This window comes from Heterodontus francisci, chromosome 37 (assembly GCF_036365525.1).
Source record: "Heterodontus francisci isolate sHetFra1 chromosome 37, sHetFra1.hap1, whole genome shotgun sequence".
Taxonomy (NCBI): Eukaryota; Metazoa; Chordata; class Chondrichthyes; order Heterodontiformes; family Heterodontidae; genus Heterodontus; species Heterodontus francisci.
In genome coordinates, this window is record NC_090407.1 from 1970784 (window position 1) to 1987850 (window position 17067).

General features: G+C 40.0%; 1 protein-coding gene across 13 annotated transcripts in view; it reads right to left on the reverse strand.

Annotated features, from left to right (window-relative positions):
• rap1gapa (RAP1 GTPase activating protein a) overlaps positions 1 to 17067 on the reverse strand; it is a 475427-nt gene that overhangs the window by 79567 nt on the left and 378793 nt on the right. For 11 of the 13 annotated variants that reach the window (XM_068016826.1, XM_068016824.1, XM_068016829.1 and 8 more), the window contains 2 exons: positions 12314 to 12457; positions 5585 to 5716 (listed from right to left, as the gene is read on the reverse strand). In XM_068016826.1, the coding sequence (XP_067872927.1) occupies positions 5585 to 5716; positions 12314 to 12457 (276 nt within the window). The remainder of the gene's footprint in view (positions 1 to 5584; positions 5717 to 12313; positions 12458 to 17067) is intronic. The other 2 variants (XM_068016833.1, XM_068016831.1) reach the window with 1 other exon arrangement.

Here is a 17067-nt window from a genome sequence, read left to right on the forward strand (position 1 = left end):
CTCTTCATGTATTTATAAAACATCTTTGGGTTTCCCTTGATGAATATAGGTACAAACTGATAAAAGCAAAGTTCAGGACTGATATCAGGAAACACTTGATCAAACAAATTGTGGTTAATACTTGGAATGGGTAAGGTGTTGAAGGGATAAACTCTGGAATCATTCAAGAGGCAGTTAGATATTGTGACGGTAGTTATGGAGTCTATGAAAAGTTCTGCTAAATGACCTCCCATCCTCTGGTTCTTAACCTTTGTGTTTAGCTGCTGAGAGGCTGTTTCCCCTGGCTGGAGAGCTCAGAACTAGGACGCATCATTTTAGGATAAGGGGTCGGCCATTTAGGACTGAGTTGAGGAGAAATTTCTTCATTCAGAAGGTAGCAAAACTGAGGAATCCTCTACCCAGAGGGCTGTGGATGCTGTATGGGTATATTCAAGACCGAGGTCAATAGATTTTTGGGCACTGGGAAATCAAGCGATATGGGGAGCAGGTGGGAAAGCGGAGTTGAGACAGAAGATCAGCCATGATCAGATTGAACAGTGGAGCAGGCTCATGGGACCATATCACTGACTCCTGCTCCTCAAAGACTCTTTAAGGATTCAAAGATTGTTGTTTCCTAATCTGTTGGCCAGATTTCTTCTTCATGTCCCCCTTTAATGACAACTGGGAATCAGCCAGATAAAGGGGTACTTCCAGTGCGGAATGGAAGGCCCTGCTGATATTTCCCCATTTCCCTCAGCTGGAAGCACTCCCCCAGTTGAGCTAATCTTAGACTTGAACTCCTGACCTTCTGAATGTGAGTTACGTGTAGCCACCAAAGTAACTCACTTGTTGGAATTGAAATACTGGTATATTAGTGTTCACGTTCTGTAAGATACCATAAAGATTAGACACTTGAAAAGAAATCATGCTATTCAGAATAATCATGTACCAGCCACAATAAATAAAATAGCTTTTCCATGTTATGCCCTAAATAATTTACAAACTATGTATAAAAGGCAGTACAGGATATATAAGTTTAATAGATTCCATTCATATTCAAAGACTCAGTTATAACACTGGTGTCGTCAGTGATGATATTGTATAAAACAATATGTTCACAGTAAAGTTCTCTCAGTTATTGCAATGGAGACAATAAGCTGTTTATTTCCAATGTATTAACTGTTCATAAAAAAATCATCAGTGACATTAATTACTACCTCAGAACACTATTGGATCTTGGGTTTTGACTTTTTTGAGCTGCTTACACTTTTTACGCTAGGTTATGAGACATAGAAACATAGAAAATAGGAGCAGGAGTAGGCCATTCGGCCCTTCGAGCTTGCTCCTCCATTCATTATGATCATGGCTGATCATCCAACTCAGTAACCTGTACCCGCTTTTGCCTCATACCCTTTGATCCCTTTCACCCCAAGAGCTATATCTAACTCCTTCTTGAAAACATACAATGTTTTGGCCTCAACTGCTTTCTGTGGTAGTGAATTCCACAGGCTCACCACTCTCTGGGTGAAGAAATTTCTCCTCATCTCAGTCCTGAAAGGTTTTCCCATATCCTTAGACTATGACCCCTGGTTCTGGACTTTCCTGCCATCGGGAACATACTTCCTGCATCTACCCTGTCAAGTCCTGTTAGAATTTTATAGGTTTCTATGAGATCCCCCCTCGCTCTTCTGAACTCCAGCAAATATAATCCTAACTCAATCTCTCCTCATACTTCAGTCCCGCCATCCCAGGAATCAGTCTGGTAAACTTTCGCTGCACTCCCTCTATAGCAAGAACATCCTTCCTCAGATAAGGAGACCAAAACTGCACACAATATTCCAAGTGTGGCCTCTCCAAGGCCCTGTATAATTGCAGCAAGACATCCCTGCTCCTGTACTCGAATCCTCTCACTATGAAGGCCAACACACCATTTGCCTTTTTTACCATCTGTTGCACCTGCATGCTTACCTTCAGTGACTGGTGTACGAGAACACCCAGGTCTCGCTGCATATTCCCCTCTCTCAGTTTAGCAAGAGGGTAACTAGAGAAAGGATTGGCCCATTCAAGGACAAAGGAGGAAAGTTATGCGTGGAGTCAGAGAAAATGGGTGAGATTTTAAACGAGTACTTTGCATCGGTATTCACCGAGGAGAGGGACATGACGGATGTTGAGGTTAGGGACAGATGTTTGATTACTCTAGGTCAAGTCGGCATAAGGAGGGAGGAAGTGTTGGGTATTCTAAAAGGCATTAAGGTGGACAAGTCCCCAGGTCCGGATGGGATCTATCCCAGGTTACTGAGGGAAGCGAGAGAGGAAATAGCTGGGGCCTTAACAGATATCTTTGCAGCATCCTTAAACACGGGTGAGGTCCCGGAGGACTGGAGAATTTCTAATGTTGTCCCCTTGTTTAAGAAGGGTAGCAGGGAAAATCCAGGTAATTATAGACCGGTGAGCCTGACGTCAGTGGTAGGGAAGCTGCTGGAGAAGATACGGAGGGATAGGATCTATTCCCATTTGGAAGAAAATGAACTTATCAGTGATAGGCAACATGGTTTTGTGCAGGGAAGGTCATGTCTTACCAACTTAATAGAATTCTTTGAGGAAGTGACAAAGTTGATTGATGAGGGAAGGGCTGTAGATGTCATATACATGGACTTCAGTAAGGCGTTTGATAAGGTTCCCCCATGGTAGGCTGATGGAGAAAGTGAAGTTACATGGGGTCCAGGGTGTACTAGCTAGATGGATAAAGAACTGGCTGGGCAACAGGAGACAGAGAGTAGTAGCGGAAGGGAGTTTCTCAAAATGGAGACGTGTGACCAGTGGTGTTCCACAGGGATCCGTGCTGGGACCACTGTTGTTTGTGATATACATAAATGATTTGGAGGAAAGTATAGGTGGTCTGATTAGCAAGTTTGCAGACGACACTAAGATTGGTGGAGTAGCAGATAGTGAAGGGGACTGTCAGAGAATACAGCAGAATATAGATAGATTGGAGAGTTGGGCAGAGAAATGGCAGATGGAGTTCAATCAGGGCAAATGTGAGGTGATGCATTTTGGAAGATCCAATTCAAGAGTGAACTATACAGTAAATGGAAAAGTCCTGGGGAAAATTGATGAACAGAGAGATTTGGGTGTTCAGGTCCACTGTTCCCTGAAGGTGGCAACGCAGGTCAATAGAGTGGTCAAGAAGGCATACGGCATGCTTTCCTTCATCGGACGGGGTATTGAGTACAAGAGTTGGCAGGTCATGTTACAGTTGTATAGGACTTTGGTTCGGCCACATTTGGAATACTGCCTGCAGTTCTGGTCGCCACATTACCAAAAGGATGTAGATGCTTTGGAGAGGCTGCAGAGGAGGTTCACCAGGATGTTGCCTGGTATGGAGGGCGCTAGCTATGAAGAGAGGTTGAGTAGATTAGGATTATTTTCATTAGAAAGATGGAGGTTGAGGGGGGACCTGATTGAGGTGTACAAAATCATGAGAGGTATAGACAGGTTGGATAGCAAGAAGCTTTTTCCCAGAGTGGGGGATTCAATTACTAGGGGTCACGAGTTCAAAGTGAGGGGGGAAAAGTTTAGGGGGGATATGCGTGGAAAGTTCTTTACGCAGAGGGTGGTGGGTGCCTGGAATGCGTTGCCAGCGGAAGTGGTAGACGCGGGCACGATAGCGTCTTTTAAGATGTATCTCGACAGATACATGAATGGGCAGGAAGGAGATACAGACCCTTAGAAAATAGGCGACATGTTTAGATAGAGGATCTGGATCGGCGCAGGCTTGGAGGGCCGAAGGGTCTGTTCCTGTGCTGTAATTTTCTTTGTTCTTTGTTCTTTATAACCGTTCAGATAATAATCTGCCTTCCTGTTTTTGCTACCAAAGTGGAGAACCTCACATTTTTCTACATTATACTGCATCTGTCATGCATTAGCCCACTCACTCAACTTGTCCAAATCACCCTGAAGCCTCTCTGCATCCTCCTCACAACTCACCCACCCACCCAGTTTTGTGTCATCTGCAAATTTGGAGATATTACATTTAGTTCCCTCATCTAAATCATTAATATATATTGTGAATAGCTGGGGTCCTAGCACTGATCCCTGTGGTACCCCACTAGTCACTGCCTGCCATTCGGAAAAAGACTCATTTATCCCTACTCTTTCCTTCCCGTCTGCCAACCAATTTTCTGTCCATCGCAATACACTACCCTCAATCCCATGCGCTTTAATTTTACATGCTAATCTCTTATGTGGGACTTTGTCGAAAGCCTTCTGAAAGTCCAAATAAACCACATCCACTGGCTCCCCCTCATCAACTCTACTAGTTACATTCTCGAAGAATTCTAGTAGATTTGTCAAGCATGATTTCCCTTTCGTAAATCCATGCTGACTCTGCCCAATTCCACCACTGTTCTCTAAGTGCTCTGCTATAAAATCTTTGACAATGGACTCTAAAATTTTCCCCATTACCGACGTCAGGCTGACTGGTCTATAATTCCCTGCTTTCTCTCTACCTCCCTTTTTAAATAGTGGGGTTACCTTAGCTACCCTCCTATCTGTAGGAACTGTTCCAGAGTCTATAGAATCTTGGAAGATGACCACCAATGCATCCAATATTTCTAGGGCCACTTTCTTAAGTACTCTGGGATGCATACCATCAGGCCCTGGGGATTTATTGGCCTTCAATCCCATCAATTTCCCCAACACCATTTCTCTACTAATACTGATTTCCTTCAGTTCCTCTCTCACACTAAGCCCTGTGTTCCGCAACATTTCTGGTATGATATTTGTCTCCTCCTTTGTGAAGACAGAAATAAAGTATGCATTTAGTTGGTCAGCCATTTCTTTGTTCCCCATAATAAATTCCCCTGTTTCTGACTGTAAGGCACCTACATTTGTCTTCACCAATCTTTTTTGCTTCACATACCTACAGAAACTTTTACAGTCAGTTTTTATGTTCCCCACAAGCTTGCTCTCGTACTCTATTTTCCCCTTCTTAATCAATCCCTTGGTCCTCCTTTGCTGAATTCTAAACTGCTCCCAATCCTCAGGTCTGTTGTTTTTCTTGGCAAATTTATATGCCTCTTCCTTGGATCTAATGCTATCTCTAATTTCCCTTGTAAGCCATAGTTTGGCTACCTTTCCCGTTTTACTTTTGCGCCAGACAGGAATAAACAATTGTTGCAGTTCATCCATGCGCTCTTTAAATGTTTGCCATTGCTTATCCACCATCATCCCTTTAAGTAACGTTTTCCAATCCATCATAGCCAACTCGCGCCTTATACCTTCATAGTTTCCCTACTAAGATTCAGGACCCTTGTCTCAGAATCAACTACGTCACTCTCCATCTTGATGAAGAATTCTATCATATTATGGCCATTCACTGGAACATGCGTCTCACTGTAACACAAGTATCCTGATTCCTGAGGATTCTTTTACAAGGAGAGTAGAATGTTCTCGTTTGCCCAAATGTATCCCTGACTTGGTAAAAATTTGTTTAAAGGGTTAAACATTCAATGAACCGATTTTTGAAGTTATGCTGCTGATTTCTGTACTTATAATGTCTTTAGATTTTATAGTGTGTGTAAGTCTAAAGGGGGCTGATACTTACAATGCCAGGGGCTTTGATGGTTTCTCCTGTGTTGTGGGTGAAACTGCCACTGTGACTCGTAGAGACAGTGTTCTGTTTCTTATTGCTGAGACCCATGGCATCCATCGACTGGCTTCGACTTCTAATCACCCGCTGAATAAGAAAGGTTTAATCAGTCATATGTCATGTTTATGGAATGTTCTGAATTAAATTAATATGGGCAGCAGCAGTTGGAGAACGAGTAACCCATTTAATCTCCATTTTATTTCATTTGAAACAATGTTGAAATGACTTGTCCAATGTGAGGAAATTATTCTGAGAATGTGACACGTCAGTCCTACATTCAGTTAAGAATAATTAACATCTGTCTTTGATGATCCAAGCTATCTCTAAGTAGAATGTTGCCGTTCAGGTCTTTATTTCAAGTCCATGTGGTTAGATTCTGGGCTTTAATATAATGTTATGTCACTACAACAGTCAAGATCTCTTTCCTGCTAAAATATTTTATTACTCTTCTGTTGACAAAACGTGCGCATAAATTGAATTGTACCAGTTACCAAAAGCAGATATTCCATTGTGTCCCATCCTATCCCACCCCATCAGTCAGGTCCAATTGCAGCCAAAACAGGAGTTAAATGTTCAAAGGTGTTAAGAGACCTTTTAACTAATCTAAACTTGTATTTCATGGGCCTCTATAAGCAGCTGTAATTCAGCCTCTCACTTTTTCTTCCAAACTCCAGATAATGACAGTTAAAATTAATGTATTTCATTATCAAGAACTAAATCTATGTGCTAAGTATTAACATTTCATCAGGATTCATTTCTGTCTCATGTGTACTGGAAGTCTAAGTGTCTTCCTGGCTCTTGCTCTTTCAGTGTAGTCCTTATTGTTCTCGAGACTGATCTAGCTGATCTTATTGCCTGAGTTCTTTACTTGAAGCCTCTGATCTATTAGAATTAATGCTAATTTCAAAGTTGGCAGTTATAGCGTTTTAAATGCTTTATTTATGTCAAGCAGTGGTGTTTATTCACTAGTTTGCTCCTCGCTGAGGTGCAATAAATGTAATCAAAGAGCTTTATTGAGGCAGATTTCATGTTTAGTATCAGTGAACACTGCCTCCAGAATTTTCTCATGTTTTCTCTTATTCTCTTCAAACTTTCCTGTGTTTACAGGGGCTTCCTCCACTCGCAAAACCGTCATGTGAGTTAGGAAGGACTGAAAAAACTGACCTACCTTTGAAAACTAGCACTGATGTTATAAACTGTCCTCCCTCTCTGGCAGTCATTATAGAATATATACGTTAAAGAATATACTTTATTAAAGTAAATTCTCTTGAAAAAAGAACTTTTCTTTTCATCCTGTTGAAACTATGGCATTTATAATTTTAAACTAATAATGAGCAAAGCCACTGATGGAGCTTTTTACAGAATAAAATGGGCCAGCAGCCACTCACAAAGGAAAATGATTTTTAAATGTATTAATGCTGCCACATTAGAGCCCCCATGAACTACAGCAGGTGAACACACCCGCTAGAAGTAGTGGGGACTATAATATTATTGGAATTCAGAGCAACACAGTTTTTTCTCATCAGTTTTGACATTTTGTATGCAGCTGAGTTCCCCAAGCTTCATTCTGTCAAATCAAATACCAAAAGCTACCATTTTTTGTGACACTCACAGGAAATAATTTCGATCCTCAATGTAAAAACAATTTAGTTTCAGATTTTTAAAAATATAACTTACACTTGGTGATGCTGGAAGACATTGATCTTTGCTACTGATGCATTCCAAGCTCAAAGTAGCACCCCGTGGAATAGACAAAACAATCACAACTGATAGAAGAACCTTATCACTCACGAGCACAGTCTCCTGCGTTACGCTAGGGTGGTGAGACTGTAAACTAATCGCTGGGCAACAAAAGAAACCTCTCATCTTTCAAGGCAGCTGCTAAAGATCTGATAGTTCTATTTCAACACAAAAGATGCTTTGACAAACTGATTTTTGGTTTTCCAAGAGATTTTCAGTTGCTTAAAACTTTTGCATTTGATTTGGAGTTCTGAATTCAAATTGTCTGAATTGATAAACGATTTAAATTTGAAGTCTTGGAGGGCATCATTTGACCAGTGGAATACATATAATCCCCTAGACTGAGATGATCTTATTGACCAGTCAGAATAGTCCTTGGGAGGTCAGGCAGATGTATTCCTGCTGAACAACAGGAAGACTGAACATGTATGTACTCATCATTTACTACTTGTAGGACTGAGACACATGCATCAGATCACTAGGGAGGTAAACACATATACAAGTATGATAAACTATCAAGGAGATTAGGTGTAGGCATGCTCCTGATCATAAAGGCATTCGAACAAACATGTTTTCACTAGACCATGAGGGAGATCAAACAGATACAGGCTCCGTAAGAACCGCAAGGTAAGAACCAGACCAAAAGGGAGATCAGACAAGTATACACAAGTGATTAACTAGTACTGCATGCATCTTCTTTGGTCACTAAGGAGATCAGATGCAAACATGCTGACTATCCACCAGGACAATTCTGGCACACACAGATACACAGACTAATGCACATACACTGAGGGAGACTCGACAAGCTCATCTCCCTGAACCAAAAGGGTGACGACAACAATCATACAGACCCACTAGACTGCCAGTGAGATTGATTGCATATAAAACCCACACTGTACAACTGAGCTGTCACTGGCTGCTCTAGAACGGGAAGCTTACAACAAAATGCAATTTTTGTATTAACTATTAATATCACATTGACTAATAGTATAATTCGGGTAGATGAATATACAAGATTTTTAGGCGTTAATCTGGCCACAACATTATCTTTCAAATCTTTACATCAGAAATTAGTTTGACTCTATATTTTATTTACCTTCAGGGCATCATATTTATTGAAAGGAGTACTCCATCAGTGACCTCAGCATTTTTGGGAAAAATAGATTTATACATTGATTAAAAAGAAAACACTGAATTGCCTGGCATCACAATCAGGCCAGTGATTTTCATGGCGGTTCAGTTTAGGATGTGGATACATTACTTTATTTTGCTTCATTTGTTTTCAACTGTAACTGATGCAAAGAAATATTTCTAAATAGGACCATCATTCTATTTCTAATAACCATAAATAAACAACCAACAGATATTAGCTCTTCATTAACTTAAAAATTTCACAGATATTTGTAAGTTCAACTCTGTGCACCTGTTTCAGTACGCGTTCTTAAGCGTTTCACTTTGTCTGAATGCAGAGTGCTGCATAACTAGCATTGTAACAGTGCCACCAGCTTGTATCGCACTGCAGCATGAAGCAGCATCCAGCTGGTACCTGGTGTATTAATCAGCTGTAAGATTCCTGACAAAGTCTTGCTTTAAATATCAGGGTTAAAGCGGCATGAAATGGGTTTGGTCTCAATCCAGTTCCTACTGAGTTCAAACCATGGCACAAAACTGTTCCTCAATCAAGCACTAATTGTTACTAAACTGGCAATGTTAAAGAGATCATAAAAGGATCCTTTCTGTGGGAATTGGAAAAAGACGGGATGCTTTTCTGAGAGTGATGATTAAGGCAATGCCATTAACATTTGGTAAACATTTGCAGTGTGGTTAATTAATCAAAAAAATTATACGGATCACAAACCGATGTTAAAATATGCACCTCTGCTAATTGTTAAGAGGGGCAATGCTTGAAAACAGGCCACCTTTTCATACAAATCTAGTTTGCTCTTACTCCAAATGAGTGAGTAAAGGCAGCCCTGGATTGCCAGGCGGAGCAGAGAGTGCTTCAATCTGTACCGGACTCATGCTGTGCCTGACGTGTGATCAAGTGCAAAAAGTGGAAAAGTTAAGTTTTCATAGTGCATTGCCTAAGTGTGGCTATGTTGACATATCAGCTGTATGAGTGTCTCAGTGTCCCACAACAAGTGGGATAGAACTTGTAATAGAACTGCACAGTGACTTCACAAAATATACATGTGTAATTTCCTGAACACAAACACAAGAAAATGGAAAAAGCTCTATTGTTAGTGCTTACATCCCTCACTCTGTCAGACACTGGGGTAGATCTTGACTTTGTGCAACAGTGTAAAATTGATTATAGTGAATCAGCATGGTCTGGGATCACACATGAAGAATTGGCAGCTGGATGAGGTAGCCTAAGGCTTGATGGAAATGTACTCCAGGATGGATTAGTATCTACAGGAGAGGGCAAGGTGAATTGAAAAAAAGTGCTTTTCATGTTTGAACTGGGGAACAAGCAAAACACCGATTGCTGGTAGAGTGATTCTCAAAGGCAATTAGGGATGGACAAAAAATGCTGGCTTTTCCAGTGAGGCTGACATCCCATGAATGAATAAAAAGGAGGTGAAGGAAGAGAACATTTGGGAAAGAAATGTTATAATGATTGCTTACATTTATAATTATGTTTCCATCCGCAAGTCTAACTGTTATTGTTTGCACTCCTCTTGTTGCAGCAGCTCCCCCCACTCCAGGCTTTCTAATTAGACATGCCCGGGCAACGCCATGGGATATCTTACTTAAGGAACAAAATTAAAATTCCAGACAAGTACAGATCAGCAACATACACCAGTGCACCTGCACAGCACAGACAAGAGAAACTAAAAACATTGAATAGTGATTTCACATCATTGAGTGAAACAGTTTCAAGAGAGATTACAAACCTGAATCATCTATTGGGCCACAATTTAGATCTTACCAAAAAATTCAAGAAGCCTATTTGAGGTTTAATGTTGGTTCATATCCTTGGTGCTGATCCCATAGAACAAGATATTGGGCCATCATCAATGAATGGACAATACCTGCCTTCCCAGACCCATGGATATAATTTGTGGTAAGGAAGCATGAGCAAGGTTGCAGTGAGATGGAGATTATAGGCAAAGATTTTAATCTGAACCCTTGACCCCCCCACCCCCCCCAATCAGGAAACTGACATGATTGAGTGCAAGCCTGATTTAACGCCATGTCTGATTTTAGACAGGTTGTAAAACCGGTATTCCACCCAATCCTGTGGGTTAGGCCAAAATTACCACCTACACACATTTGTCAACTTCTTGAAGTCTGGAGAAACACTTTATATATTTACATATTTTAAGTAAATACCAGAATAATTGAAATTGAAACATTCAGTGCTTCCCAAGTGCTTACATTGGTTGTAATTCCCTCTTTATTGTACTTTACCCTTCAAATGCCATGGGTGATTTTACTCATCTGGGTATTCTCAGGCTCTGGTTATCACCCAATGTATACAACGCTCAGTATCCATCTTTCTGAATGCAGAACAATACTTGTAAGATTGACAGTTACATCTATGATGTGACCCGGTCAGTGTTCCTGTGGGACTATTTTCACCTGTTCGGGGGTGGGGGGAATTTCTCTTCACTAACATTCAAGAAATATATTATACTGGCCCAACAAAACTGTAAAATTGTTTATAAAAAAGAGTTTTTTTGCCTCATCAAGTCTCAGGGGAAATCTTTTAAATAACAATCTTTGTAAAGTTGCTCTTCCCACCAGAAAAAAAAACCTGCTGTGAACATTTTAAAATCTGAAAAAGTTAAGAATAGAGCATATTAATTAGAAAGAGAACAGGGAGAAGGTGGGGAGAAAAGGATGAGAAGGCAAACAGAATAAATGGGTTAAAATGTTTCATTTTTATAATATTGTTCCAATATTTGACTTAGTAGCCTGGGATAGTATTACAGTAACATTATTCCCAATATAAGAAAAGCTTTATTATTGTAATATTTATGAATTTTTTCAGTCACATTAAAAAGTTACAAAAGTGGAAAGTCCAGGGAGTTCAGAATTTTCCTGGACCTGCTAATAATCCAAGGGTTAAAAACACAAACATGTAAAGTAGGCACATGATTTGCTTGCAACACTTCAAAAGTTGACAATCTTTGATGAAAGGTGATCTATAATTAACATTTGCCAATAATTCAACACTTGTTAAAGATGTAACAGTGACATATTTATAGCGACTCTCCATTGCAATGAATACTATATAAGGTGTAATCTTACACATTTGCCAAAGGTTTTTTAAAAAATATATCTTTATAGATACCATGCTTGGCTTCACTACACTAAAGCGATGCTTTAGGAATAGACAGAATATCAGTTTTAATTTAATATAATATATAATAAAAACAAGAAATGCTGGAAATACTCAGCAGGTCTAGCAGCATCTGTGGAGAGAGAAGCAGAGTTAACGTTTCAGGTCAGTGACCCTTCTTCGGAACTAGCAAAATGCTAGTTTTGTTAGTTCTGAAGAAGGGTCGTTGACCTGAAACGTTAACTCTGTTTCTCTCTCCACAGATGCTGCCAGACCTGCTGAGTATTTCCAGCATTTCTTGTTTTTATTTCAGATTTCTAGCATCCGCAGTATTTTGCTTTTATATCAGTTTTAATTTCCTCACTTCTTTATTATTATGAAGAAAGAATCACAACAGTTTTCACTGGAGATAATTTTTAACTTGCGAGAGTTAATCAGTAATAGCCTTTTATATAACTGCATTAATTCACATAATTGCATTTGTAATCTGCTATATTAATTCAAATTAGAACATCCGCACCACAGATGTTATAAATTTAGGGAAGGATATTCACAATGATTTTAAATTAAACAAAATACTATGAATATATAGCTTAGGCCAACTAAAGGAATTGAACGTTAACCTAATGAAATGCAATGGATCAAAATGATGTTACCTTAAAGGATTCGAAGAATCCTCCTCCTCCTCCACTTCCTCCATTCTCAATCTTTTCATCCTCGTTGCCCAGACCCATCATAGCCTGGCTGTTTACATGGAGCTCTTCATAGAGGGTCTCCAGCAGGGCTGATCTCGTCCGCTCCTCAATTACAAGTAAAGGAAGAGGTACATCGGTAAATAAATTCAAGAGCAAAGGCAAACTGCACTCTGTCAAAGCTACGTACAGTGGTCCTAGCAATCTTTATGTTATTCAACGTGCTCATCAGGCTACATTGGCCAAGCTTTCTCCACAGAGCTCAGAAATGTCTCTGTGCATGTTCAAGCATCATCTGTTGACAGTCTGCATGGATATGTACAGAAATTTCAGAGAATGCCACAGAATGTTCATTAAGCCAGTCTGGATAACTCAGCCATCATATTACACCTACACAGCAGCACATTGCACATCAATTTGAGAAGTCACATTTGAGTGGGTAATTGAGTGCAAATGTCGATGCCTGGCATGAAATATACAAACATACGAATTAGGAGCAGAGGAAGACCATTCGGCCCCTCGACCCTGCTCTGCCATTCAATAAGATCATGGCTGATCGGTTTCTGTTTTGAATTCCACACTCCCATCTACCCCTGATAACCTTTGATTTCCTTGCCTAACGAGAATCTATCTACCTCCGCCTTAAAAATATTCAATGACCCCGCCTCCACCACCTTTCTGAGGTAGAGAGTTCCAAAGTCGCACAAGCCTCTGAGAAAAAAACTTCTCTCATCTGTCTTAAAAGGGTGACCCCTAATTTTAAAACAGTGCCCCCTAGTTCTGGACTCACCCACAAGAGGAAACATCTTTTCCACATCCACCTTGTCAAGACCGTTCAGGATCTTATAAACTTCAATCAAGTCTCCCCTCACTCTTCTAAACTCCAGTGACAACAACCCAGTCTGTCCAACCTTTCCTCATAAGACAACTCGCTCATTCCAGGTATCAATCTAGTAAACCTCCTCTGAACCACCTCCAACGCATTTACATCCTTCCTTAAATAAGGAGACCAAAACTGCACACAGTATTGGAGATGTGGTCTCACCAATGCCCTGTATAACTAAAGCATAATATCCTTACTTTTAATTGCAATTTCTCGAAATAAAGGATAGCATTCCATTAGCCTTCTTTATTACTTGCTGTACCTGTATACTAACTTTTGTGACTCATGCACTGGAACACCTGGATCCCTCTGCATCTCGGAATTCTGCAGTTGTTTTCCATTTAAGTAATACTCTGTTTTTTTAATTCTTCCTGCCAAAGAGAACAACTTCACATTTTCCCACATTACACTCCATCTGCCAGATTTTTGCCCATTCACTCAACCTATCTTTATTGGTCTGCAACCTCCTTATGCCCTCTTCACAACATACTTTCCTTCCTATCTTTGTGTCATCTGTAAATTTAGCTACCATGTCATCGCTCCCCTCACCTACGTCATTGATATAAATTGTAAAAAGGTTGAGGCCCCAGCACAAACCCCTGCGGGACTCCACTCGTTACATCCTGCCAATCAGAAAAGGACCCATTTAAGCATACTCTCTGTTTTCTGCCAGCCAGCCAATCTTCTATCCATGCAAGTATGTTACTCCCTACACCATGAGCTCCTACTTTGCACAATAACTTTTGATGTGGCACCTTGTCAAATGCCTTCTGGAAATCCAAGTATAGTATGTCAACGGACTCCCCTTTATCCACAGCACACATCACTCCTTCAAAGAATTCCAATAAATTGGTTAAACATTATTTCCCTTTCACAAAACCATGCTGACTATTCCCAATTACCGTGAGTTTTTCTAAGTGCTCAGCTACAACCTCCTTAATGATTGATTCTAATACCTTCCCCAGAGCAGACATCAAGCTAACTGGTCTATAGTTACCTGTTTTCTGCCTCTCCCCCTTCTTGAATAGAGGGGTTATATTTGCTATTTTCCAGTCTGATGGAATCTATCCAGAATCTAGCAAATTCTGAAAAATTAACACCAACGCATCTACTACCTCATTAGCCACATCCTTTCAGACCCTAGGATGAAGTCCATCAGGACCTGGGGACTTGTCAGCCCGCAGCTCCAGCAGTTTGCTCAGTACCGCTTCCCTGGTGATTGTAATTTCACCAAGTTCCTCTCTTCCTTCCACCTCCTGATTTACAGCTATTACTGGAATGTTTTTTGTATCCTCTACACTGAAGACAGAAGCAAAATATTTGTTCATTGCATCCATCATTTTCTTATTATCTACTATTAGCTCCCCATTCTCACTCTCTGGAGGACCAACACTCACTTTATTTACTCTTTTCCTTTTTAAATACCTGTAGAAACCCTTGCTATCTGTTTTTACATTTCTAGCTAGCTTCCTCTCATATTCTAATTTCTTTCTCCTAATTAATCTTTTAGATTCTCTGCTGTTCTTTATATTCTGACCAATCATCTGAACTGCCACTCATCGTTGTGCAATTATATGCCTTTTCCTTAAGTTTGATGCTTTCCTTAACTTCTTTAGAATATTCTAGATTCCACAGCACATGGAACAGATGTAACACTATTTCTTTGCCAGTCATAGCTCAGATGGGTCTTCATGGAAACTACAGTCTGGACTAATATAGAATGAGTGGCCCCTCAATGAGATTCTCCTGCCACATTTATAGCCACACCAGGGTGGTGCCAATGTGTGTACAGCCAAGCTAGTAAGCATTGTCTCCATAAAATGCAGATAATTTCAAATGATGACTCAATCAAAAATGACAAAACAATAACCTTCATTCTAAAAGCACTGCAATAATATTGCCGATGAGTTATCATAAATATAGCAACTTCATTATTCACCCTCAAAGTGCTACTCACTATTCCTTATATTAAACAGTTTCTGTCCTATATTTTGATTGGGCTGAGGTACATCTTCATCAAAGCAAACACTTAAATGACGGTAAGATTCTGTAGTTAACTTATTGAAATTAATAATATCCTAAAACTAGATAATGTAGCAGATACTTCAGTAACAATTGCCTGTATTTTGCACCAGTAATGACAGGGTAACTGTCAATGTTCACAGTCACTACTCCACTGAAGCGGACAGCAACCTCAGGAGTCTGGAAGTGTGCAGAATAACGCAGAAATCCAGAAGTTGCTGCAGTGATTCTACGCTCCTCCAGAGGGTGAGCTGTAGAGGTCCTACAGAATAATCTCCATGGCAACCACTCTTATGCTATTGATCTCACTTTAAAAACCTTTGAAAAAGTTACACCTTGTTGAATGAGGTGTAACTGGATTTTTAACAGTGCACTAGCTTCATAATTACTGCAAAACACCCTCACTAGCCCTGAAACACTAACTTTATATTTGTGGAAGTCACATTTCTCCACAATGTTTAAAAATTCCACATTTTTAAAATCATAAAACTTTTTTAAAAGTCTTTATCTTAGTTTCTAGTTTAATTCAGTTACATATTCATGTTGTTATCTGAAAAAATTTAATCAAAAGTGAAGGGTTTTAAGTGTTTTTAACTTCCTGGTTTGCTGTGTGTGAATGCTTCAATTTGATTGGTTGCCTACATGTTTACTGACATCACTTGATATGATGCCAAATTTAAACAGCCTTGGGGAAAGGGGAAACCCATTGCACAGAGATCTCTAGATCTTTGTGGGCAGCTTTCTTCGAGGTCAACAGCAAGTGCCCTTGCTTTGCCACTGACCCCAAAATCCAGGCCATTGTTATTTATAGAAGTTTCTTTGGCCACCCAATATGTCAATTGGTAATAAAAGCAAAATACTGCGGATGCTGGAAATCTGAAACAGAAACAAGAAATGCTGGAATCACTCAGCAGGTCTGGCAGCATCTGTGGAAAGAGAAGCAGAGTTAACGTTTCGGGTCAGTGACCCTTCTTCGGAACTGACAAATTTGTCAGTTCCGAAGAAGGGTCACTGACCCGAAACGTTAACTCTGCTTCTCTTTCCACAGATGCTGCCAGACCTGCTGAGTGATTCCAGCATTTCTTGTTTCTATGTCAATTGGTAACCTTGGTTCTATGTGACAAACTAGATTTCCCATTTGACTGATAATTTATATCACGGCAACATTACATTTTTAAGGGGCTGACTGGGGAACAGAAATCTGGCTTCTGCACTGAGTAACCTGATCCCACTTGGGGTGTTGGTGAGAATATTACAATCATCCTTAACTGCACCTGCGAATGGCAGAGAAATATCAACCTGGATTTCCACTCTTGGCAAGTGCACAATGTTACGTCAGCACTTCCGTTTTTCTGTGTAAAATGTTTTGAGAAACTATAGTTGGATTGTGGACACTGGCTCATTTGGAATATATATTTTAAAACTGAAAAGAATGAACTTTGGGTATTTTTGTTTAAAGAAAGGTGAACAAATGGTTGACCAGTAAACAATTACTGGAAAACATTTGATTTCAAGTAAACATAGCAGGGGGGTTGTGTTGTGACAAGACAGAATTTATGATCATCATGGGGCTTGCCTGGACAAAGTTGAATTTCATTTTGAACTGTTAAAAAGCCAGCTGGTTTTAGACTAAATGAGGAATTTGATCATTGACCTGCCAGGTGGTCAGAAAAAAAAAAGACAACTGTTACCTCTCTTTGAAGAATTCCTGCTCTTGAAAAGCAAAAGCTGTATGAAGTTGTACTCTTGCCTCCTGTATTTTGAAGGCATCCTGAATGTTTGCAGAAACCCTGCATCTTTAAAAGGACTTTGC